Source organism: Protopterus annectens, chromosome 2.part1, assembly GCF_019279795.1.
Source record: "Protopterus annectens isolate FY-2018-M chromosome 2.part1, PAN1.0, whole genome shotgun sequence".
Lineage (NCBI taxonomy): Eukaryota > Metazoa > Chordata > Ceratodontiformes > Protopteridae > Protopterus > Protopterus annectens.
In genome coordinates, this window is record NC_056729.1 from 49,330,268 (window position 1) to 49,354,539 (window position 24,272).

The following is a 24,272-nucleotide window of genomic DNA, read 5'->3' on the forward strand; positions in this document are numbered from 1 at the left end:
GGCTGCGAAGGCACCTCACTGAGAACTGGCGAACCAGCAACTGGCCTAGAAGAGGTTTTGTCGTCGGTTTTTGGACCTCGGATGCCTGTCTTTATCCTTGTCTGTGTTTTTTCGGAATTGCGGCCGGTTGATACGACAGTATAGTATAATTGAACCTTCGGCCAAAGTAATGCAAAGCAAAATCAAAACGTCTTTTTATAGTGTGCATGTTAAATCTAGCACAAAATCGACAAATAGTGACGTCGTGATCAGGGCCTAGGCATGGAATAGAGTAAGAGTGGAAGTCCTTATGAGGTCTTTGCTTCCCACAAGAAATATAATTAACTTTTTCTGACATCGGTCTGAGGCAAGAAAAAAAGTTTCCCCAACGGGGTACTTAGCTTTATTGAAGACTTCGGATCTGAAATTCAACTTCGAAAATCTCAGGAGTCGGCCGACCGGCACTTGCGAACTGCTTCTGCTTCGGGCACCGTGCGGCAAGAACGACTGAAGAAAATGGCATCGGATGCATCTTATATACCCCTGGCGCACTGACTTCAGGGAAGAAACGACAGCAACCAACGCCAGACCAAGACTTTGGAACTCTGGCCGACTGCGGGCCCGCCTGACGGCAGGATAACCCAAGTGTAATGACTGCAGCAGTGTAACACGAACATCAAATATCATCCAAAGACCCACTCAACCAAAAGGCCGCAGATGTAGCCATGGACCTAGTGGAATGAGCTTTCACCTGTCCTGGAGGAGACATTCCTCTGTCCTTATAGACCTGCATGAAGAAATCCATCTAGCTATAGTGATCTTAGAGAGAGGTTTCCCCAAAAAGGGTTTAGAGAAGGATACAATTGATTAGATTTGTGGAATTTTTTTGTCCTGTGTAAATAGAATCGTAACTGTCTATGAACATCCAACATGTGGAGTTTGTATTCCATCTTGTTAGTAAAATTAGGAAAAAAACACAGGCAAATTAATGGTCTGATTGACATTGACTGGTGATGCCACCTTAGGAAGAAATGATGGATTGGTTTGAAGGGAAACCCTATCTTTGTGAAAAATCATGTAAGGAATTCTGATGGACAAGGCCTGTAATTCTGAAACCCTTTTGCAGAGGAAATAGCCACCAGAAAAGCTGTTTTCCAAGATAAAAATTTTAGATCTGCAGTTGCGGCAGGCTCGAAAGGCGGAGCGACCAAAGCTTGAAGAACAATAACAAGGTCCCATGGTGGAACAGGAACTTTGACTGGGAGGCATAGCAAAAAGGTGCCTTTGATAAAGGCTTTACACAGTCTGGAAGAGGCTAAAGAGACAAAATTCTCGCCCACATGAAAAAGAGAGATGGCAGCCAACTGAACTTTGACAGTAGAAGAGCTAGCTCAGTGTTGAAAAATATCAGCTAGAAAATCAAGAATGGTGGAAATAGGAGCCGTGAAAGGGTTTAATATCCTTTGAGAGGCCCAAAAGGAAAAGCGTTTCCACTTGTTGCAATAAACCTTCCAGGTTGAAGACTTATTAGCAGCCACCAGAATAGATCTAAAGAGGATAGTCCAGGAGTCCTAGCAATCACGGGAACTGGGGCAACCAAGCTGTGAGCTTCAGGCTGCCCAGATTCAGATGAGGCACCCCTGAAGGGTGTGAAATTAGATCCTGAATGGGATCTAGGATCCAAGGCGGAGCCAGAAGATGAGACCAAAGGAAGGGAAACCATACCTGGCAAGGCCAGAATGGGGCAATGAGGATCAACTTGCTCCCCAGTCAACGAGCTTTTTGTAGAAACCTCGGCAGGTAAGCATACAGAAGAACCAGGAGGCCAGGCATTAACTAGAGCATCTCTGGGGGACTACCCCAACAGGGTTCAGAGTGAAAAAAAAGAAGTTATGTACTCACCATAAAGTTTCATCTGAGTAGGTAACTTCATTTGTCTGCAACCTGTGGGTATCGGATCTGATTCGGATCCGAGCCGGCAGCTTTCCAAGCTAAAAGATCTGAGCTCCAAGCTCCTCCCCCCGCCCCCTACCCATAATGCCTTGCCATCTCCCTCTAACCCTCAGATAGAGTTTTCCAGAAAAAAAGGCACTAGGAAATTCTATAACCTAGAAAGGGTTACAATACGTTCCAGTGATGACAACTGAACGAAGACATATTCTGATCCTTTGATAACGAACTAAGGGTCCGGGGGATGGAGGGAGGGTCGGTTGCAGACAAATGAAGTTACCTACTCAGATGGAACGTTATGGTGAGTACATAACTTCTTTATCTGAAGTAGTTAACTTCATTTGCTCAGCAACCTGTGGGACAGAGTCCCCAGCTACCAGCAACTTGGGAGGCTCTTATGGAAGGATATTCCGGAGCACTGCGGAGCCAAACGATGCACATCCACTGGATATTAACTCCAATTTATAGTGTGTAATAAAGGTATGAGAGGAAGCCAAATTAGCTGCTGAGCAAATATCATCCAAAGAAACCCTTGGCCAGAAAGCAGCAGACGTGGTCATAGATCAGGCAGAATGGGCTCGCACTCTCAGGGGCTCAGGACAACCAGAACTTTTGTATGCCAGGAGAATGCACTGGGAAATCCATCTAGCTAAGGTTACTTTAGTGACTGGCTTCCCCAGACAGGATTTTGCAAAGGAAACAAAAAGTTGATCAGATTTTCGAAGATCTGCTGTTCTGTTTAAGTAAAAACGTAACTGTCTGTGAACATCCAGACAATGGAGTCTGTATTCTCCTTTGTTTTGGAAATTTGGAAAGAAAACAGGTAAATCGATGGACTGGTTGATGTTGGCTTCTGAAGCCACTTTGGGCAGAAAAGAGGGATTAGTCCTGAGGGAGACCCTGTCTTTATGAAAGATTATTTATGGAGGTTTACTGCAAAGAGCGTGAAGCTCCGATATCCTTCTAGCAGAAGTAATGGCAATCAGGAAGGCAGTCTTCCAGGATACATATTTTAAGTCGACTGAAGCAGCGGGTTCAAAAGGAGGCCCAGTCAGAGCTTGAAGAACTAGGGTAAGATCCCATGGAGTCAATGCATCTTTAATAGGGGGTCTTAACAAAAAGGTTCCTCTCATGAATATTTTGCATATCTTGGAGGACGCTAGAGGCCCTGAACTGTTTCCAACGTGGCAGTGGGAAATAGCTGCCAACTGAACTTTAACAGTAAAAGCACTAGCTCCTTGATCAAAGGTATGCGAAAGAAAGTCTAGAACTGCTGGGATAGGAGCTGTGAAGGGGTCTAAGTTCCTGTGCTCCGCCCAGACAGAGAAACGTTTCCATTTACTCTTGTAGATTTTCCTGGTAGACGGTTTATGGGTGGCCACCAGGATGGCCTTAACCGAGGAAGATATACCGGGAGTCCTAGCCATTAAGGGAACTGGATCAACCAAGCTCAAAGCTTGAGGTAGTCCAGGTCGGGGGTCTTCAATCCTAAAGGATGAGAGATCAGATCCAGATTGGGATCTAAAATCCAGGGAGGATGTACTAGATGAGACCGCAGGTAAGGGAACCAGGTTTGACAAGGCCAGAATGGGGCTATGAGGATAACTCTGCTCCCCAACCGACAAGCTTTCTTCAAGAATTTTGTCATCAATGGAAGAGGAGGATAAGCATACAGAAGCCCGGATGGCCAAGCATGAACTAGAGCGTTTCTGGGGGCTTCCCCTGGTGGGGGAATCACAGCGAAGAACTCGCTGCACTTTGTGTTCAAAGGCGAGGCGAAGAGATCGCAGCAAGGTTGCCCCATTCAAGGAAGATTTGTTTCGCTACTGCTGGGTTCAGAGACCACTCGTAAGGTGAGAGGATAGTTCAACTCAACCTGTCCGCCAAGATGTTTGACCGACCTGGGATGTGCGTTGCTATGAGAATGCAGTTGGTTGATATCGCCCATTCCCATACTCTCACTGCCTCCCTGCAAAGTGGATAGGATCTAGTTCACCCCTGTTTATGTACCAGACTACTGACATGTTGTCTGAAGTGCAATAGTTCCTGGAGGAAGGGGATGGAAAGCCTGCAACGCGAGAAGCACCCCCCTCATCTCCAGGACACTGATATGCAGTGAGGTCTCTGTGAAAGTCCACGTGCCCTGGACGGATCTGCCCATGCAATGCCCCCCCGACCAGAGGAGAGATGCATCCGTGGTCACCGTGACTTGGGGAGGGGGTATAACGAAGGGGTGGCCTTCTCGGAGATCTCTGGAGTGGAGCCACCAAAGAAGAGACTCCCTGCAAATCCTGCTGAGGGGAATAGGTGCAGACAGGGGGTGAAAAAGAATAGACCACTGAACTTGTAATGTCATTGAAGGATTCTCATCTTCGGGTGAGCGAAGGGCGACAGATTGATGGCAGCTGCCATGGATCCCAGGGCCCTCATGACTAGTTCCGCTGGGGGAGCTGACGATTGTAAGAGGTCTAGAATGTGAAGGCTTAGACTGCGAAGTCTTGTCCACTGTCAGAAAAACTCTGGATTGAGTAGTGTCTATCCTGGCCCCTATGAATTCCAAAATTGGCCGAAGAGACCTCACCAACAATATCCTGTTCCTCTACAGGAACAATCTGGGATGTAGGCGCAGGCTGTCCCTGGGGCCGGATGATGGAAGACAGGCCCTTCTGAGTGGGAATGGCGGGTGGATCCGTAGCAAGAGCCTGGGGCCTCGAATCCCTTGAAAGTACCCTCTCCACGACATTGAATGCCGAGGGGGAACTGCTTTCCCTTGGATCCGAAAGCAGTCCCCTCGGATCCAATGTGCAGACCGGCGCCGAAGGTGACCTGATCAGATCCGAAAGGGTAGTGTGCCCCGACCTTAACGGAACCGAAGGCCTGCTGACCCCTCCAGATCAGAAGCTCAGCTCACAGCCCCGAGAGCTCGGATCAGAAAACGGATCCAACAGACTCGAGGGTACAGTCGGCGCCGAATAGGAAACACTGTCGGCGCCGACCCTACCCCGGCTCCGAAGCTAGTCAGATCAGACAGCTCCGAACCCCGAAAGCTGGTCGGAGGAGCAGCAATGGGGGTGAAAAAAGGTGTCTAGCTCCCTCCCCCCCCAGCAGGGGGTGGGGGGAGGCAAGAGCACTCCCATCTGCATCTGGGCCTAGAAAAATCGATGCATCATCCGGTCCATATCTGCATCTGATAAACTTCTGGTGGATCTAGATGAGGCCACCGAAGCCGGCCGGGAAGGCCACCTAGATGACCTTGAAGGTGACAGGGTCTCCTCCTCCGGCTCCTGGGAGAAACGTGGAGAACGGAGCCGGGAGGGGGAAGGCCCAGAGACCTTAAGGGAAGAGGCAAGCTGTTTAGACGGCAGTGCCGAAGGGATCGAGTCGGACCGCCTCCTGTGACTGTGATGCCTTTCTTTCTCTCTCCCTATCCTTTTTATCCTTCTTTCTACCGTCCCGTTCCTCCTGGGCCAGCGAGGGAGGTTGTGTCCCGGCCAGATCAGGAGCAGCAGGTGGGGCTGGCGCCACAGAGGAGGACGAAGCAGAGTCCGGGGGCAAAAGGCCTGCCAGAATAAGCTTCGAACTCCTATCTTTCAAAGCCCTGGGGTTGAAGGCTGCACAAATAGTGCAGCTCAAGGAGAGGTGATCAACCTCCAGGCACAGGACACACAGTGTGGCCATCCGCTGGGGAAAGCTTATGGCCACACTCGGTACATTTAGAGAAAATGGGTTTAGGGCCTTCAGCCATTATAGAAGAGGAAAAAAGAAAAATAGGCCCACAAGCACACACATTCACAAATGCACAGGGGGGAAATAAATCTACCTTAACAGGTTAGAAAGATAAGAGGAAGTTCACACACAAATTTAGAGAAAGTTTGACAGAAATTCAAGATTTAAATGCTAAACTCACAGTACTACGCTTGGAGCTTGTTCTAAGAAGCTTATGGAAGTCGCGGCAAACGAGATCTGAGGGTTAGAGGGAGATGGCAGGGCATTATGGGTAGGGGGAGGAGCTTGGAGCTTGGATCTTTTAGCTTGGAAAGCTGCCGGCTCGGATCCGATACCCACAGGTTGCTGAGCAAATTAAGTTAACTACTTCAGATCTTGTTGCACTTCACGTTGGAAGGAGATGGTCCCCCCGTTTGTTGATATACCCGACTGACATGTTGTCTGACTGAAATCGTTCCCAAAGGAAGAAAGTCATGAAGGGCCTGCAACGCTAGGAGGACCGCCCCCTCATCTCTAGAACATTTACGTGCAAGCTGGTCTCTATGGGGGACCACAGGCCTTGGGACTGTCCTGCCCAAATAATGCCCCTCCCCCACCAGAGTTGGGAGGCATCCGTGGTCACTGTGGTTTGGGCCGGGGTTGGAACAAAAGGTTGTCCCTCCAAAATGTCTGGAGAGTACATCCACCATATGAGGGACAACCCACAGACTCAACTGAGTTGGATTGGATAGGTCAATGGCAGTTCCAACAGGGACCATTGTACATCTAGAGTCCACTGTAGAATTCTCATGTGTAACCGGGCACATGGGAGAAGAGTTATGGTTGCGGCCATCGAGCCCAAGGTCAACACTGATTCCACTGTTGGGAGATGAGAGTGGTAGATCAGGGAGACATGCATCCTCAGGTTTTGCTCTCTTTCAGAGGTCAGGAAGATTTTGCACCGAAGAGTATCTATCCTAGCACCAATGTAGTCTATCACCTGTACAGGATCTAGGAGAGATTTGGATGCACTGATTGTGATCCCCAAATGCAGGGCAAGAGACAGGAAATAATTCCTGGTTTGGGAGAGTAGACGCCTGGTGGGAGCAGTGAGGAGCCAATCGTCCAGGTACAGATAGACCTGAAGCCTCAGGTGAGCCGCTACCACCACCACCACTTTGGTAAACACCTTGGGGGCTGTGGTGAGACCAAAGGGTAGGGCCCGAAATTGGTAATAATCAACTCCTAGCCGAAGCGGAGAAAACTCATGGAGCTTCTGTGCATTTTTATGTGATAGTAAGCATCCTGAAGGTCTAACGAGCATATCCAGTTGCTCTCTTGCAGGTACGGCATGATGGACTGTAATGAGACCATCCAGAACTTCTCTTGGGCAACTGACAGGTTCAGGGTAGAGAGGTCCAGAATGGGCTTCAAGTCCCCCGTTTTCTTTGGCACCAAAAAGAACCTGGAGTAGAAGCCCGATCCGGACTGATCTGGGGGGACGGTTTCAATGGCTTGTTTTTCTAGCAGCTTGGAAATTTCCTGTGCTGCTGCCTCCCATTGTGTGGGTGGTACATCCGGGAGGTGTCTGGAAGATTTGGGGGAACCCACGAAGGGGATAGAATATCCTCTGGATATGATTTGAAGCACCAAGCAGTTCGTTATGGATTCTCATGTCACTACGTGCAAGGACAATTTGTCCCCCGACTGCCTCCAGAGTACAGCAGTCAGGCAACCCCTCAGGGTTGCTGCCCAGGTGTGTCCGAGAAAGGTCCGAGACACAAAATTCCTGAGAGCGCCTCTGCCTTTGTGGGGGGGGGGGGGGGGGAAGAGCCCTGAGTATCCTGGGAATACTGTGACTTCTAGAACCACATCTTCTTTTGCCCTCTCTGGTTCCAGGAAAAGGACCTTTGAGGGTTAGAGAAGCAGATCCCTACGGCAGTCTTCATGTCCTTCTCACTCTGGACTAATGTCTCCTAGACGGTCTTACCAAAGAGTGTAGATCCATCATAAGGAGAATAGGTAAAAGACGCCTTGAAGGGTTCGGAAAATTGACAAAACCTGAGCCAGGTGTTGCTTCTCATGGACACGCCGGCCCTAGCCGCTCCTTCCCTAGCATATGAGAGGAGTCGCATGGACTTGTTAGATACTGCTTTCAAAGTGGCCATCCTCGTGGAGAACGAAGCCTTGTCCTCCTGCACCATGGACTTGGGGGGAAGACTCATCCAGCTCCTTTACCAGTCGCATTGGAGTCTGGTGACATGGGCCAAGTAGTTTAGTGCCCGAATCGAAAAGGTAGCTGAAGCATACACCCACTTACCTAGGCAGTCCATCATCCATGACTCTCAGTCAGGAGGGTGGTCCGAGGAACTCTCCGGAGCAAGTTCCTTCTTAGTGGCTGCTGCTACCATTATGGCGTCTACGGGGAGCCCTTATTCCAAGCTGGTCTGCCTATTGGGGGAGGGGGGGGCATAGGATCTTATCAGGTCTTTTTGGGATAGGTTCCATGGTGTCTGGTTCCTTCCATGCCCGCGGGGTGACCAGATCCACCAAAGGATCCGCAGGAGGGGACACCCAGGAAGTAGATGGGTCCGTGCTGAAAGCCTCCAGGAACACAGACTCATCAGAAGAAGGTCGGGGTGGGCAGATCAACCTCCCTGTTGACGCAGGATGTCTCCAAGGAGACATCCTCGGGAGGTGACCTATGGGAACCCTCTCCCATCATCCAAGTCCGTGCCCTCTGTGAGGGACTCGGGGGAGTCCTAGTGCCTCCTCTTGCACGTATGCTTGCAAGGTACCTCTCCGGTGGGGCTCTCCAGGGGAAGCTCGCAAGTCACTTGTTCCTCGAGGGAAACCATCTGGGGCTCTTCGAGCACAGGCTGTCCCCTCTGGTAAAATGATAGGGACCGTAGACAGAGCCAAGTGGGTCTGGGAGGAGTCCAAGGGGGCGGTCAGGGGTCTCGATCCAGCAGACAGAACCCTTTCTACCACATAGAATGCCGAAGGAGAGAAAGCCTCCTGAGAAACCAATAAGGAAGCCGGTCTTCCCAAGTCCGAGAGAATTGAAGCCAGTCCCCAAGGTGGATGGAGCTTCAAGGGGAGGGAACTTGGCCCGACAAAGTCGGAGCAGATGAAAAGGGTTCCACCCCCTCGGATCTGACACCCAAGCTCCAGCTCCAAGAGCGGCTCTGATCTGAAACGCTCCAGGCAGCTGTCGGCATTGAGGAAGCCGGTACTGTCGGCGCCTATCCCCTGACCAAAGCCAACCTCAGATCAGAGTACTCCGAACCCGAATGTCAGACTGGAGGAGGAGATACAGGTTGGAAAAAGGGAAGAGAGCTCCCCCCTCTTGACGGGGGGGGGGGGCTGGCAAGACCTACCCCATCTGGATCTGTGTACGGATAAATCGCCTCGTTTTATGCAGACCCATGTCAGATAAGGACCACAACGAGGCCATGGACTCAGACCTGGCAGGTCGGGGCACCGAGGCCCGAGAAGCTGGACTTGTCTCCTCAGGCTCCGCTGAGAACCTCAGAGATCAGAGCCGAGGGGAGTCACAGAACAGTGGCGTCTTGGAGAAGATAGGTCTGGAGACCTCTCTCTTTTCCCTCGCCTTCGACTCGCTCTCCCTCTCTACCTCTCTTCTGCTCTGCTACCACAGGCTTTGGTACAGGAGGGTTGAGTCCTAGCCTGAGAGGAAGGAGAAGCCAGAGGAAGAGAGGAGGGACAGGCGGCCACAGCAGCCGCTGTGACTGAAGCTGGAGACAATGAAACAGTCTGAAGGAGAAAGAAGGCCTTTGAGGGCCAATTTGGCCTTTCTTTTATGGCGTGGGGGTTGAAGCATGCACATATGCAGTCCACACTCAGATGGGCCACACCCAAGCACAAAACAGAGTGTGGCCATCCGCAGGGGATAACTTATGGCCACACACTGTGCAACGCTAGAAAACAAGCTTTTCAGCCATACTAATACAGTAGAAAGATACCTTAAGAAAACAAACAGGCAGTTTATAACTGTCACACACACACTCATATACAGAGGAAACACTGGGGGGGGGGCTATAACCTACACAACAGTACCCAAACTACTCTATCCTAAAACACAAACAATGCGCCAAGTGAGGGAAGGAGAAAGGGGACCTACACTAACACTAACTGACAAAAAAGTTTTAGAAAAAAAGCTACTCACGAAGGTTTTACCCACTTGACTAGTTAGAGCTCAAGAGACACGATGCTAAAGCAATTTGTGGCAAATGAAATCTGGGGATGGAAGGCAGTGGAGATGCATTGCGGGTAAGGGGAGGAATTTGGAGCTCGGAGCTGATGCTAGTAGAAACTGCCGGTTCGGATCGATATGGATCCGTAACCCACAGGTTGAAGACCAAATGAAGTAAACTACTTCAGAAAGAATATTTTTCACACACAAGCTAGCTACAAGCTCAAAAAACATGCTCAAGCAAATACGTATAATGTTTACATATTCAGACTATGATATTTCCTACTTGAAAGCTATAGAAGGCTGGTTCGGATAACTGATGTTCAAATAATTGACTCTACTATAGTTGGCCCAGTGGTCAGGGATCTGGGTACAGACAGTAGCCTTACCTTCAACCATCACGTGGCCACAGTGGTAAAGAAATCCTTTTTATATTGTGCAACCTATAATTAAGGGCATGGTATCTAGGTCTTAAGAGGTCATTACCCTACAGTACTCTGCCATTATCAAACCACTCAAAGCACAACATTCCCTTCAGTATTGTACCTGATCAAGCATATGCAGCAACTAGAGCGACCTTACAAAAAGAATACAATGCATAACAAATCTGCCTCAAGCAGATCCTTTTGCCTCTACTTGGTCTACTACAGATTACTGAGGGGTGATCTATGCCTGGTTTACAAGACATCAAACTCCACATTTATGAATCTCCTGCATATTCAAAAGTCAAAAAGCACCGGAAATACAAGGTCTAGGGACCTGAATTTTGTCTGTGACAAACAGAACATGCTAGAGAGACAGATGTGTTCCAGAGACAGACTATCCTACGGAATAGGATTCCCAACCATGTGAAGCAGTGTTTGTATATTATCCAATTTAAGCACAACTTAGACCAGTGAATGGGGAGTAAGAATTTTACACCAGGCCTGGCATCCATGTCCCTTATGGACAGAGGTAGCTTATAAATGCTTAACCCTCAATGTCCTATTTGGATACAGGATATTCTTTTGGGAAAATCTGACTAGGCATAGAAAGGTCCACCAGGTCATTAGCCTAGTAATCTAGGAGTCTGAAAAACAAAGTGCTGCAGATTGCTACACTATGCAGTTCAAATGAGAAAAGTCACAAAGCAATGTTAACAAAAATCAAGCTTGTGACCTACACTTGCTCTCTCTCGTGTGTACACACAAAGATTCTCAGAGTGACCCTATGTACAACCAGAACTACATCCTGCATGGTTCACATGAAAAAAAATAAAAAAAATCAATTGGGGGGGGGTTGTCAGTAAAAGATGAAGAAAAAGCCAATGCAGTTCCTCTGACCAATAGGCAGCAAAGCAAGGAGGTTACTTGCCGGGATGGGGACTACAATGAAACAGGACTGTTTCGTACAATGAGAAGGTTCAACAACTCACCTTTACAAGGACTTGGCCAGAACTCTGTTCATAAACTGCTTCAAAAGGTATACGGTCAACAGGACAAATTGGGACTGCCTAAAAAGAAAAATTTACAGTTTAAGGTATGGTATGTTACTGTTCAGGTTACATGCCACCTATTACAGTTCAACAAAACGTTAAGTATACCTTAAAACACAACTTAGAGTTGGACAGTATTAACTTTGTTTTATAAAAGGCCTGCAACAAAATAAACCATTAACTATTATGTTTTTAGTAAAGAGAGTAGCCTAGCAACTGCCTGTGTGGAAATGATGCATCTTGTGTCATGGCTCAGAAGTGCGCAATGCTTACTATTAAACTTAAGTTTGGAAAAAAACACTATATGCCATTTTTCAACCCTTTAAGCTTACCAACTGACACAATCCATTGTTTAAAAAGTCAATAAAATTACTTTGGAAATGCTGTTAAAGCTTGTTTATTCAAACCCTGCCCACCTCCTCAATAACTCTATTTCACACACTTTCTTCGCCCTTCACTATTTCCTGATAAAATATATTTTCTCAAACATTTGTCTTCTCACTGAACATCAAGTCCTTCAGCGTTTTTTTTCTTTCATGATAAAAAAGTGTGATTTCTTTCATTGTTGTGACTTTCTCACATCAGCCTTTTGCTGCAATATCTTTCAGCAGCATCTTTTCTAAGGTAGCATCAACATACTGCTAAGCTTCAACTTTTCTCCCGTCACCAGTAACCGCAGTATTACCCAAACATCTAGTAATTTGTGCAACAGGTCTTCATGCTTATGGGATAAATATGCTCTACTTGTCTGTTAAGAAAATAGTTCACTTTTAGATCACACTGCTGTAAATTAAGTAACCTCTTCTGCCATCACAGAGGTGCCTTCTGCAAAGACTGAAAATTATTTCCCCGTGGGCTCTGCATTTCCACCTAAACTTCTTTACCCCAGGTCGTCACGAAATTTCTCACATCCATACACTACTACCAAAAGTTCATTTCCTACCTGGGCAAGTCTACCTTGTCCCCCTAAAAATGCTCTTTCCCCACAGGCAGTTGGTCCCTATAGCATTCTGACTAGCACCTGCATATTTACATAAGTTTTTTAAATGTCGGAGCATCTATTAATTTCGTGACCACTTCAAAAATGTGTTCATAATCTAAGTTCCATTAATAGACTATATCCTGCACAAACACCTTTCTTACAGGCACAGCTATCTCAGACATGTTAGATAAAAACTTTGCAAGACTGTGCATTCCTCCCCTGAAATCTCTGCAATGCTCTTTGGTCGTCAGGCTTTAGCAAATGCACATTTACTTAAGACTGTTTACCCTGGCTTAGGTTTCAGACAGATTTTGGCAATAACCCATTTACTTTATGCAAGTCACTCTGATTTTAAATGCGTTCTTAGTTTAAAATTATGCTATCACAATCTATTTGGACTTTGAATGCGGTTTTCACAGCCAACCCCAAACTAAAATATCACCAGTTATGTTTAGAACACCTCCCAAGATTTCATATTTACCTGTGCAACAGCTTTTTAGACCACCTCTGGTGCAGAGAAACACCAAACAAAACCTACAGAAGTTGCACCATCTAACAAAGTAGTCAATCTGAAGCGCTGCTCAGCTAGTCTTGCCTGCTAAAATCAATGGCTTGTATCCACTACTAGGAGGGAAAAGCATTTAGTGCTCAAGACTACATGTATTACTATACGATGGGTGATGCTCATTTTATTTACTTCATTCAGATCTTAGAGAACAATTTTTTTTTGCACCAGTGACCACATTAGCTACACATTCTGCAAGCTCTAAATGATCTTACCACCTAAGCAAACCATTCTCTTTAGTACTAGCTCGACTTAAATTTGACCGCTACAGCTACTCCTCCACAAGTTAAAAAAAATGATTGTGTCCAGTGATTCATCTATAGGTGATTCTCCTAGCAGGGTTCTGGGTTCTTAAGTTTGCAAAACCAGGGGTCTCAACCTCATGGCTGTCAGGACCTGAACACACTAGGAGGTCTGCAAAGGTTTTCAAAGCTATTTATTTAGCTGCATTAAAAAAAAAAAATCACAATTCGCTATCAAATGACATTTTCAAATACCTGTCTTTGAAGCTCAGATCAGCGTCTTCCAGCCTGTATGTGGATCACTGCATTATTTCATACCCATTAGGGGTAGTGTGTTAAAGGCTCTGTCCCTTTGTCTCCCCTGCTTCTCCTCGCACCACCCCAAACTATGTCTGGCCTTCTCAGTGATGTCACATAGTGGAGATGCTGAACAAAAAAGTAAAGCTATAATTAATTTCCATCAGCAGCATAGACTGGCTTTGAAGATGGTAGAGTACTTGCTGCAGGCAAGTTAAAATAAGGTCTTATCTGGATGGAAGGGTACAAAAAATGTCTACTTGAAGGCAAGTAAAAAAGAATGGTTCAGACAGGTTTCAAGTGCATACTTTGTACTATGAAAATTAACTGTAGTCAAGTTAATATACAGATTAACATTGTATGGTCATTTCCACTGTAAAGCTTTTGTCCATAAAACTTGACTACATTTGCAACAAAAATATGTACTATGGTATGTTGTAGTGGTCACAGATGAATTATCCAAATTAAACATGACCTGAAGTTGGGTTATTTTACCTGAAAGCTCTAAATTTACAGAAGCTGAATTGTCTTTTTGGAAGATATCACTAAAACACCAAACTGAGGGGGACCTGGAATCAAGCTGCCTGTATACTGGCATATTCACACACACATACATTTTATATTTATATTTATATATATATATATATATATATATATATATATATATATATATATATATATATATATATATATATATATATATATATATATATATATATATATATATATTTATATATATTTATATATATATATATATATATACACACACACACATATATAAAAAAAATATATATCTATATAAATATATATACATATCTATATGTATGTGTGTGTGTATATATATATATATATATATATATATATATATATATATATATATATATATATATATATATAGAGAGAGAGAGAGACAAACGTACAAACATGAAATTAAAATGGGTATTCTGAAATTGAGTTAAAAAAAAAAAAAATCGATAAAATGTGTAATGGAGAAAAAGAAGCTATGTACCTACCACAATGTTCCATGCGAGTTGTCCATCTCGCCTTCATTCTGTACTAATGGGTTTGGAACCTATCCTCTGTTCTGACTTGGCCATTTACTAAAGCTTGAGGTCTTCAACTAGCTTGTGGCTCATTCCCTATCCCATGATGTTGAAGGGCATTCCCATGATGCTGTAGGGCATTCCTCAGACCTTGTTTGCGGATATAGAAATACTAGTATGTAATCAAATATACATATATAAAGAAAAGTGGTATCCTGTAAGATGGCAAGCTAAGAAAAGGGTCACAGACCCTCAGGTGCCAAATTGCAACCTCTCGTTTCTCCAGGAGTCAAAGGAAGGGGGTAGGAGGGTGGGACGTAAGAATGAAGGTGAAATGGACAACTCTCATGGAACATTATGGTAGGTACATAACTTCTTTATGTAAAGTTGTCCTATCTCGCCTTCATTCTGTACTGATGGAACAGCATCCCTAGCACCAATATTCTTGTGTGGCTAACAGGAGTATATTCTTCAGAACAGTGGACCCAAAGGAGTCCCTGCCCCCGGAGGCCAAATCTACATTATAATGAGTGATAAAGGTATGAGGCCTTGCACCCACAAGGCTGCTGCACAGATGGTGTCTATTGGTAGTTCAGCATGAAATGCAGAGGAAGTAGACAGCTCTAGTAAAACGAGCTTTTATCTTATCTGGTAGTTTATTTACTGACTTATAAATGAATGAAATGCAGTCTGACAGCCATCTTGATAAGTGTAGTTTTTGCTACAGGCAGACCTTTTTTGCACTCTGAAAAGGATACAAATAGTTGGATCAGTTTTTCTGAATTCTTTTGTTCTGTGTAGATAGAAATGTAACTATGAACTTCAAGTTGATGAAGCAGATATTCTGCTTTACTGCCATACTTGGGGGGGAATGGCAAGTCTATGGACTTCATTCAAATTAGAATCTGAACAAGGCTGGTCTTAAAAGATTAGTGCCTCTCAGAAAAGCCTTCGATAGTCTGTGGGACAATGTTTGGGCCTTCATTACCAAAATGAAAATTTGAGATTGCTGCTAATTGTACTTGAATAATAGCTGCAGCTGCTCCCTCATTAAAAAGCTTTGTCAAGAACTCAAGGATGAAGATATAGGTGCTGAATAAGGATGAATATGATTTTCTAGAGTTTGAAAATCTCTTCTATTTGCTGAGATATAATCTTCTGGTAGATAACTTGTGAGAAGAAATCGGGATATGTTGTGATGCAGATGAAAGGTTTTGTAGTCTGCTATATATGGAATTGGAGCAGCCAAGCTATCAACTTGAGGGTCTAAAGGGATGGTTTAAGAGCCTCCGGATGAATGGATCAGATCATCTGGTACTGGGTCTAGAATCCAAGGCTGCTCTTGAAGATGACGCCATAGGAAGAGGAATCAAATCTGGCGAGACCAGTAAGGTGCTATCAGAATTAAGGTCCTTCCCAAAACACTGGCTTGGTGAAGAACTTGGGTATCAATGGAAAAGGGGGGGGGGCATAGAGGAAACCCAGGACCAGTCATGTACAAGTGCATCCCTTGGGGATTGCACTGGACAGGGGATTCGGGCAAAGTAGCTGCTGCATTTTGTGTTCATGCATGTGGCAAAAAGATCGCAGCAAGGCTGGCCTCATTTTCGGAAAATCGTTTCCATTACTTCTTGTTTCAGGCATCACTCGTGAGGCATCTGAATTGCTCTGCTGAGTTTGTCTGCTATTACGTTGGATTTCCCTGGGATGTGCATTGCTATCAGAAAGTGCTGGGAGGAAGTCGCCCACTGCCATACTCAGCCTCTAGACGAAGGTGGTAAGATTTGATTCCTCCTTGTTTGTTTACATACCAAACAACTGATATGTCTGTCTGAAGTGCAATTGCTCCCAGTGGAAGACAGTGCTGAAACGCCTGCAATGCCAGAAGCACTGCTCTCACCTCTAGGACATGGATATGCAAATGGGCCTCGTAATCCTGCCACATGCCTTGGGCTGTCCCTTCCCTGATAATGCCCCCCCCCCCCCTAACTGGGAGAAATCCGTGGTCACTCTGGCTAGAGGGGATGGGAGAATGAAAGGATGACCCAAGTTCACTATCTGAATGTAGCCACCAACGTAGGTCACTTCTGCAAGCTTCTGTTAGCATCATCTGGTGCGACATCAGAAGTTCCTGCATGGATCACTGGGTGAAAAGGAGCCACTATAAGATTCTCATGTGCATCCGAGCTAGGAGGATTATAGTGATCGCTGCTGCAATCATACTTAATACTTTGAGAATTGTCCTTGCTTGAATCTTTGTTTTGAGAGAATGTCTCGAACCCGTGCTCGTAGGGTTTTTTATCCTGTCTGAAGTTATACCATAATTGTAATCGTGTTTAACTCTGCACTTACACACGCTATGTTGATATGGCAATAAGGCAGATTTTTCATAGTTTATTATAATTCCTAATTGAGGACAGGCATTCAAAGTGGTGTTTCTTGCCTGTGAAACTAGAAGCTTGGTGGTGGCAGTGGGGAGACAGTCGTCTAAATATGAACACACACGGAATCCTGAACACCTCAGGTGAGCCGTAACCACTGCCATACAGTTGAACACTCTGGGGGGGTGTAGTGAGATGAAAGGGCAGAGCTCAGAATTGGTAATGAGTGACTCCCAGCCAAAAGCGCAGGTGACTCCTGGATGGCCTGCCCATTTGTATGTAGTAGTACACATCCTGAAGGTCTATAGAGCACATCCAATTGTCTTTTCCCATAAAAGGGAGTAACGACTGCAGTGTAACCATCCAGAACTTTCTTTTTTTAACAGATTTGTTAGTCTGGCAAGATCCAGTATAGGTCGTCAGTCCCGTTTTATATGGAAGTAAAAAGAACCCCGAGTAAGTCCTGGATCCTATCTGGTCTGTGGGGACCGGTTAGATGACACTTTTCTAGCAACTTCTGAACTTCTATGGTTGCTTGTTTCCTGTAACTGGGTGGAATGTCTGGAATCCTTTTCATTAGTGGGGGTGGCATGGAAAAGGGTATAGAGTAACCTCTGGATATGATCCTTTGTATCCACTTGTCTATTTTTAGCCAGGTGTCTGGGTACAAGGATAAGCGACCCCCAGACTGCCTCCAGAGGGGGACAGACAGGCCTCCTTTCAGGAACGCTGAAAAGGCTTACCGAAGAATGGTTTTCAATCGTCCTGGTTTTGCAGACCCCCTCTGCCGCGTGGCCGGAGTCTTCCATTATTACCTCCTCCTCTGCCCCTGGAGGAAGGTTCACCACGTGCGTCTTGAAAGGCTCTCTGGGACTTGAGAAATGACATTTTCCCTCCCTTTTGACCCTTGGGATAGGGTCTATAAGGTGTGGATAAACAGACTCAGATGGCAGAGAGTCTCTCCTTCCTGTTCACACCTGGTCAGTGTTTCTTTGACTTTAGGCCCGAACAGTGACGAGCCATCGAAGGGGGCATTAATGAAGGATGACGAAGGGTTCTGCAAAGGTACACAAAAGCATGCAGGAATGTCTCCTAAAGGAAATTCCTGAACTCGCCGACCTACTTGCTCCATCGGCTGCATAAGAGATGAGCCTAAAGGGATGAGTTAACTACTGAATTGAGGGTGGAGAGCTGGGAGGATACCTTATCTGCCACTCCCGTAGCTACAAAACCCTGGAGGGCATCTCCATGCTCCTTTAGGAGATTTCTCTGTAACATGGTGAAGTGAATGAGGTAATTCAGGGACCGTAGTGTAAAGGTCACTGAAGGGAACATGCGATTACTGTATCTCTCCATCGTACAGGACTCTGTTCGGAGGATTGACAGACGTGGATGTTTCTGATAGTTCCTTTTTGGTGGCTGCCGCCACCACCATAGCATCTACGGGAACACCTTTAGTGAGAAAAATCTTGTCTTCTGGGAATGTTATGAATGTATTTGGCCTCCTAAGGACAGGTTCCTCTTTGTCCGGAGACTCCCACATCTTTCGACAAACTAATTCCATGAGCTCGTTGAAAGGTGGAGACAACCAAGGGGCAGAAGTCAAGACCCAAAAGCCTTGAGGTAAACTGACTCCTCGTCAAAAGGGGTGGTGGACTTCCAGCCGCCTCTCTGCTTAAGGACTTCTAAGATGTCTAAAAGAGAGACATCCTTTAGAGGTCGACCGTGGGGACCCTTCCGATTCGAGGTCAGTGTCTGATGTGAGTGACTCCTCAGGGAAGTCCAAATGCTTCCTCTTGCACAGTCTTTTTCTGGGTACCTCTTCGGATGGGCATTCTGGAGAGGTACTGGAAGAGGGGTTCGCCCTCTGGGGCTTCCTGAGGCTTCAGATCACTATGCTGTTGTGGGATCAGCTGCGCAAAAACAGATACCAGTGCCTTAAGGGAAAGAATAAGACTATCCGAGAGGATGCCCGTGGGGACAAAGCTCTCCTCATAGATGCGAAAGCCCCCCCCCCCCATGATCAGAGGAAAAGTACAGTTTTGTACCTACCATAAATGTAGATGTTCGAGTGTTCACACTGCTGTAGTCATCACATTTAGGTTATCTGCCGTCAGGCGGCCCCGCAGTCGGCCCGAGTTCCAAAGTCTTGGTCAGGCGTCGGTTGCGGTCGCTTCTTCCTTGACGTCAGTGCGACAGGGGTATAAAAGAGGCAGTCATTTTCTTGAATTTTTCTTGCCCCAGATGTCAGGTGCCCCCCAAATAGGAAGGCAATACATAATCCTAAGTAAATTACATAAGTAGAAAACAATAGCTACAGCTGTAAGCAAATACACCATATAGAAATACAACTTAGAGATTGTATAAACAGGGAGCTATAGATAAAACCCAGGTAAAAAGAGGGGAAGGTGGGAGGGTAACCTGGACTGCAGCAGTGTGAACACTAACATCTACATTTATGGTAGGTACAAAACTGTACTATGTTCATCGTGTTACACTGCTGCAGTCATCACACTTGGGTTGAATCCCAAAGCTAAGGCTGGGTGGTTGGTACTAAACACGGTTTGGAAAAGCTAGTAGGCCCTGCAAAACTGCAGTGGCAAAGCCAGCTCTGGTTTTTGAGTATAGAGATAAGTGGTAGTGCTTGGTGAAGGTGTGCACTGAACTCCAAGTTGCAGCTTCCAAAATATCCTTGGTTGGTACCCCTCTGAGGAAGGCTGCTGATGTTGCTGTAGCCCTGGTGGAATGAGGCCTAATGTTTCCAGGTACAGGTTTTCCAATGGTGTGTGTAGCAGAAACGGATACAATGTCCTATCCATTTTGAAATGGTCTGTTTTGATATAGGCTTTCCTTGAGATCCTGCAGCATAGGATACAAACAGCTGATCAGATTTTCTGAAAACATTTGTTTTATCCAAGTAGAAACATAATTGCCTGTGAATGTCCAAAGAGTGTAGGAGCCTTTCCCCTTTATTCTGGGGGTTTGGATAAAAGGTGGGTAAATGAATGGTTTGGTTTAGAGCCACACTGGATACTACCTTTGGCATAACGGAAGGGTTAGTTCGTAAAGAGACTCTGTCTTGATGAAAAATGATGAAAGGCTCCACTGCCATTAGGGCCTGCAGCTCTGAGACTCTTTGTGCTGAAGTTATTGCTAGCAGCAGGGCAGTTTTCCATGATAAAAATTGTAAATCAGCTGAAAGAGTTGGCTCGAAGGGCGGTAGTGTAAGTTTTTCCAAAACAAAATTGAGGTCCCAAGTTGGTGTTGGTGCTCTTCAGGGCGGTCTTATGTTCTTAGCCCCTCTGAGGTACTGTCTTAATAATGGATGTGAAAAAATAGAAGGATCCGTGTTGTAATGAGCTGAAATAGCTGAAGCGTGGATCTTTATAGATGAAAAGGAAAGGCCTTTGTGCAACATCTCAGTTAAATATTGCAGAATCTGAGGAATATTTGGGGAAAGGATTTTGGCCTTTAGCCTGGTTCCAGGCGCAGAATCTTTTCCATTTGAGTAAGTTTTCCTGGTGCTGGGTCTCCTGGCCTCCAGAATGATATCCATAACAGCTGTAGAGAGAAGTGTTGACTGGTTGTTTAGATAATCTGCCATGCAGCCAGATTTAAAGTCTTGAGCTGGCTGTGTAGAATCTGACTGTTTTGCTGAGTCAGGTGGTGAGGAATTTGAGGTAAAATCCATGGTGGGCCTTGAGCCATGTTCCTTAATATTGGATACCAATGTTGGCGTGGCCTGTCTGGAGCAATGAGTATCATTTGTGGCCTCTCTAATCTGGCTTTTAGCAGCACCTTTGCCAGAAGAGGCAGTGGAGGAAAGGCATACACTTAGTGTTTTCCAACTAAATGAGAGGGTGTCCACTTTCCAAGCTAGAGTGTGGTATGTCCTTGTGCAAAACTTTCGCAGTTGGTAGTTTTGGGGGGAGGCAAACAGATCTCTGTCTGGGCTCCCCTATTTTTGAGTTATCATTGTGAATACTTGTGGGTCTAGTTTCCACTCGTGAGGATCCATGATGTTTCTGCTTAGTTTGTCTGCCAATGTATTTTTCTTTCCTGGCAGGAATTGTGCTTGTAGTTGAACTTGGTAGGTCAGTGCTGTGTACCACAAGGTCATTGCTTGCCTGCATAGGGAGTAGGAATGTGTGCCCCCTTGTTTATGTACCACATCACTGTGGTGTTGTCCGCCTTTATTAGAAGTTGTCCTGGATGTAGGAGGTCCTTTAAAGCTGTAAGGGCATTTTGTACAGCTAGCATCTCTTTTTGATTGATGTGGAGATGCATTTGATCTGCAGACCATTTGCCCTGAATACACTGTCCTGCCATGTGTGCACCCCAGGTGTAATCCGATGCATCTGTTGTCATTGTTTGCCTGGCTGTGGGCAAGGTGAAAGGCTGACCCTTACTGAGGTGACATGCCTGAGCCCACCTTAGAAACTCCTGTTGAAGGCAGGGAATGAGTGGTATTATTGTTTCCAAGCTGTGGCTGTGTTGAGTCCATACGCTTTTCAGGTACCATTGTAATTTCCTCATATGCAGTTTGGTATATGGTATTAGTAGTATGCAAGATGCCATGAATCCCAAGGCCTGCAGAATTTTTCTTGCAGGGAGTTGGGTCTTTGTTGCCATCATTTTGAAGTATTGAGTCAGTTGTCCTTGCTTGTCTGGCGTGAGATAAGCCATCTGGGCCATTGTATTTAAGCTGGCACCCAGGAATATGTGTTGTGAGGGCACTAGTTTTGACTTCTTTTCGTTTACTGAGTACCCTAGGCAACTTAGTAGGTTTTTTTTTTTTTTTTTTACAAACGCCAGATGTTTTAAAAGAATGTCCTTGCTGTCTGCTTGAATAAGGCAGTCATCCAGGTATGGATATATTTGGATTCCTCTGTCTGCAGTATGCAATTACTGGTGCCAGGTATTTTGTGAAGACTCTGGGCGCAGTAGATAAGCCAAGGGGCAGTGCATAGAATTGGTAATGAGTTGTACCTGCTATAAATCGGAGGTATCTTCTGCAATTTTGTCTGATAGGGACATGCAGGTATGCCTCCTTGAGGTCCAACGTTACTAGCCAAGCCTTCTTGCCCAGCATGGGAAGAAGTTGCTGTAGTGTGAGCATCTTGAATTTGGGTATTTCCAGGTATGCGTTTAGAATAGTAAGGTCAAGAATGGGTCTCCAGGCTTTGTCCTTTCGGGGAACCAGATAGAGTTGAGTAAAATCCTTGTCCTTGCTCCTGTGTAGGAACCTGTTGAATGGCTCTCATGTCCATGAGTGCTGTAATTTGTCTGAGCCTCTGCCCGTTGATTTGATGGCAGGTTTGGCATTCTTTTTATCCTTGGTAAAGTGTGAAAGTGGAACCTGTATCCTTGAGTTACAATATTTAGGACCCATTTGTCTTTTGTGATGATGTGCCAATTGTCTGCAAAAAGTGCAAGTTTTCCTCCCAAGGGAGCTGCCAAGAGTGATTTGCTTGGCAGTCTGAGGGGCAAGTCATTGTGATTGTCTTCTGATAGTTTGAGACCTGTCTTCTTCTTTCTGGTTTGTGGCACCCCATTGTAGTGGCTTGTAAGAGCCTTGTGGCTGACCTCTGCCCCTTGAGCGTCTGTATTTGCCCCTCTGAGGTCTGTCAGAAGTTGGAAAGGACCAGTTTTTGGTTGGCCAATTTCTGCTGAAACGAGGGGGTTGGACCTGTAAAAAAATCCTTGACCGTCTGCATAGATTTTGCCTTATTCTCCATTTTCTTTAAAACCTCTTCTGCTTTCACACCAAATAAAACATCCTTCTGTACGGGTGCATCCAATAACTTTGCTTTAACATGATCAGGTAAAGCTTGTTCTTTTAACCAAGCATGCCTACGAATGACAGACCCTGTTACAGCTGCTCTGCAAGAAGCTTCCAATGAATCAAATCCACATTGCAAAGTATGTTTTTCCCACTTGTTCTGCTGCATGCAACAAATCTTGCATTTCCTTGTAGTCAGGCTGCTCTGCATGAGTGCTCATTTTTTGTTTTGAGACATCAAATATTGTTGATATTTCAGCATGTGAAACTGGCAACTTAAGGCCCTCATAGCTAGAGTAGCTGAGGTATATACTTTCTTTCCCCATCTATCTACTGCTCTAGAATCCCTTTCAGACGGTACAGGATTTTTAGCAACAGAGGCCTTAACCCCCCTTTGGGACCCTGGGAAATGGTTTCTGGGTCAGCAACAGGGCTTTTATATAGGAATTTATGTGAGTCAGGGACTCTGTAGTATCTGTCTGGTTTGGCTGGTGCAGGAGGTAATGAATCTGGGTTAAGGCTAGATTCTGAATAAACGTCATCCACAATGTCTAACAGGTGGAATAGCAAGGGGTCTGTGCAGGGGTAGTAAGAGGAACTCTCAGAGCCTTTTCTTAGAATCAGAGTAATCCTGGCCTTCCCAGTGGTAATGTTCCCTCATGGTATGTAAAGTTTCCTCAAAAGAGTAGTCTTCTGGGGGAGATGCTGTAGGAATAGACTCTTCAGCATCAGAGTCTTCATATGGGGGGGGGGGGGGGAGTACTCCTGTTCCTCAGAAAAATCTGAGGTAATGGAAACCTGGTCAGAGGAAGCGTAGTCCTCCTCCTGTCTAGGCCTTTTGTCAGGTGGGGGATGGGAACCCCTGATTAGGGTAATTAGGTCTTTGGCCAGCTTAAGCATCTGTTTCTTAGGCATGGGGCCTTGCACTGAAGACTGCTGTACAGGCTTCCTTACTTTTAATGGAGTTTTCAGTTTTGCAAAGGATTTAATAGTAAGTGTAGTCTGTCTGAAGACACCTTCAGCAACTGATGGGCTTTCAGCTGCACCGGAATCCCCATCTGCCATGGAATTGTAAGGGCCTAAAGATAAAGGCTCTGGAGGCCCTGCAATCCCCGCTTGGGATTCGGATGCAGGCTGGAGTTCTAAATCAGTGGTTGTCAGGGGCTGCGTAGGCACCTCACTGAAAACCAGAGAACCGGCAACTGGCCTAGCAGAGGCCTTGGTGTCTGATTTGAGCCTCGGCTGCCTATCCTTATCTTTGCGCTTTTTATGCATCCCGGTCGTCGGCTGCTCCGACGGCATGGTATAATTAAATTTTCTACCAAAATAATGTTGGGCAAAATCAAACAGACGTTTAATAGTTCATTTGTTAAACCTAGCACAAAACAGACAACCTGTGACACCGTGGTCTGGGCCTAGGCAAGGGATACAATAAGAATGAAAATCCTTATGAGGTATTTGCTTCCCACAAGAAATGCAATTAACTTTTTCTGAGGCAAGAAAAGGTTCCCCAACGGGGTACTTAGCTTTAATGAAGACTTCGGTCTGAAATTCAATTTGAAAATCTCAGGAGTTGGCCGACCGGCACTTGCGAACTGCTTCTGCTTTGGCACCGCACGGCAAGAAAGACTGGAGAAAATGGTGTCGGCTGCCTCT

The 24,272-nt window shown here is 45.7% G+C and overlaps 1 protein-coding gene across 1 annotated transcript in view; it reads right to left on the minus strand.

The window, feature by feature from the left end:
- The window catches only part of LOC122793961, a gene marked incomplete at its 3' end in the record, with an annotated part of 2,396,194 nt that overhangs the window by 1,747,534 nt on the left and 624,388 nt on the right, over positions 1 to 24,272 (minus strand). The window contains 1 exon segment of the mRNA XM_044062016.1: positions 11,265 to 11,342. Within this exon segment, the coding sequence (XP_043917951.1) occupies positions 11,265 to 11,342 (78 nt within the window).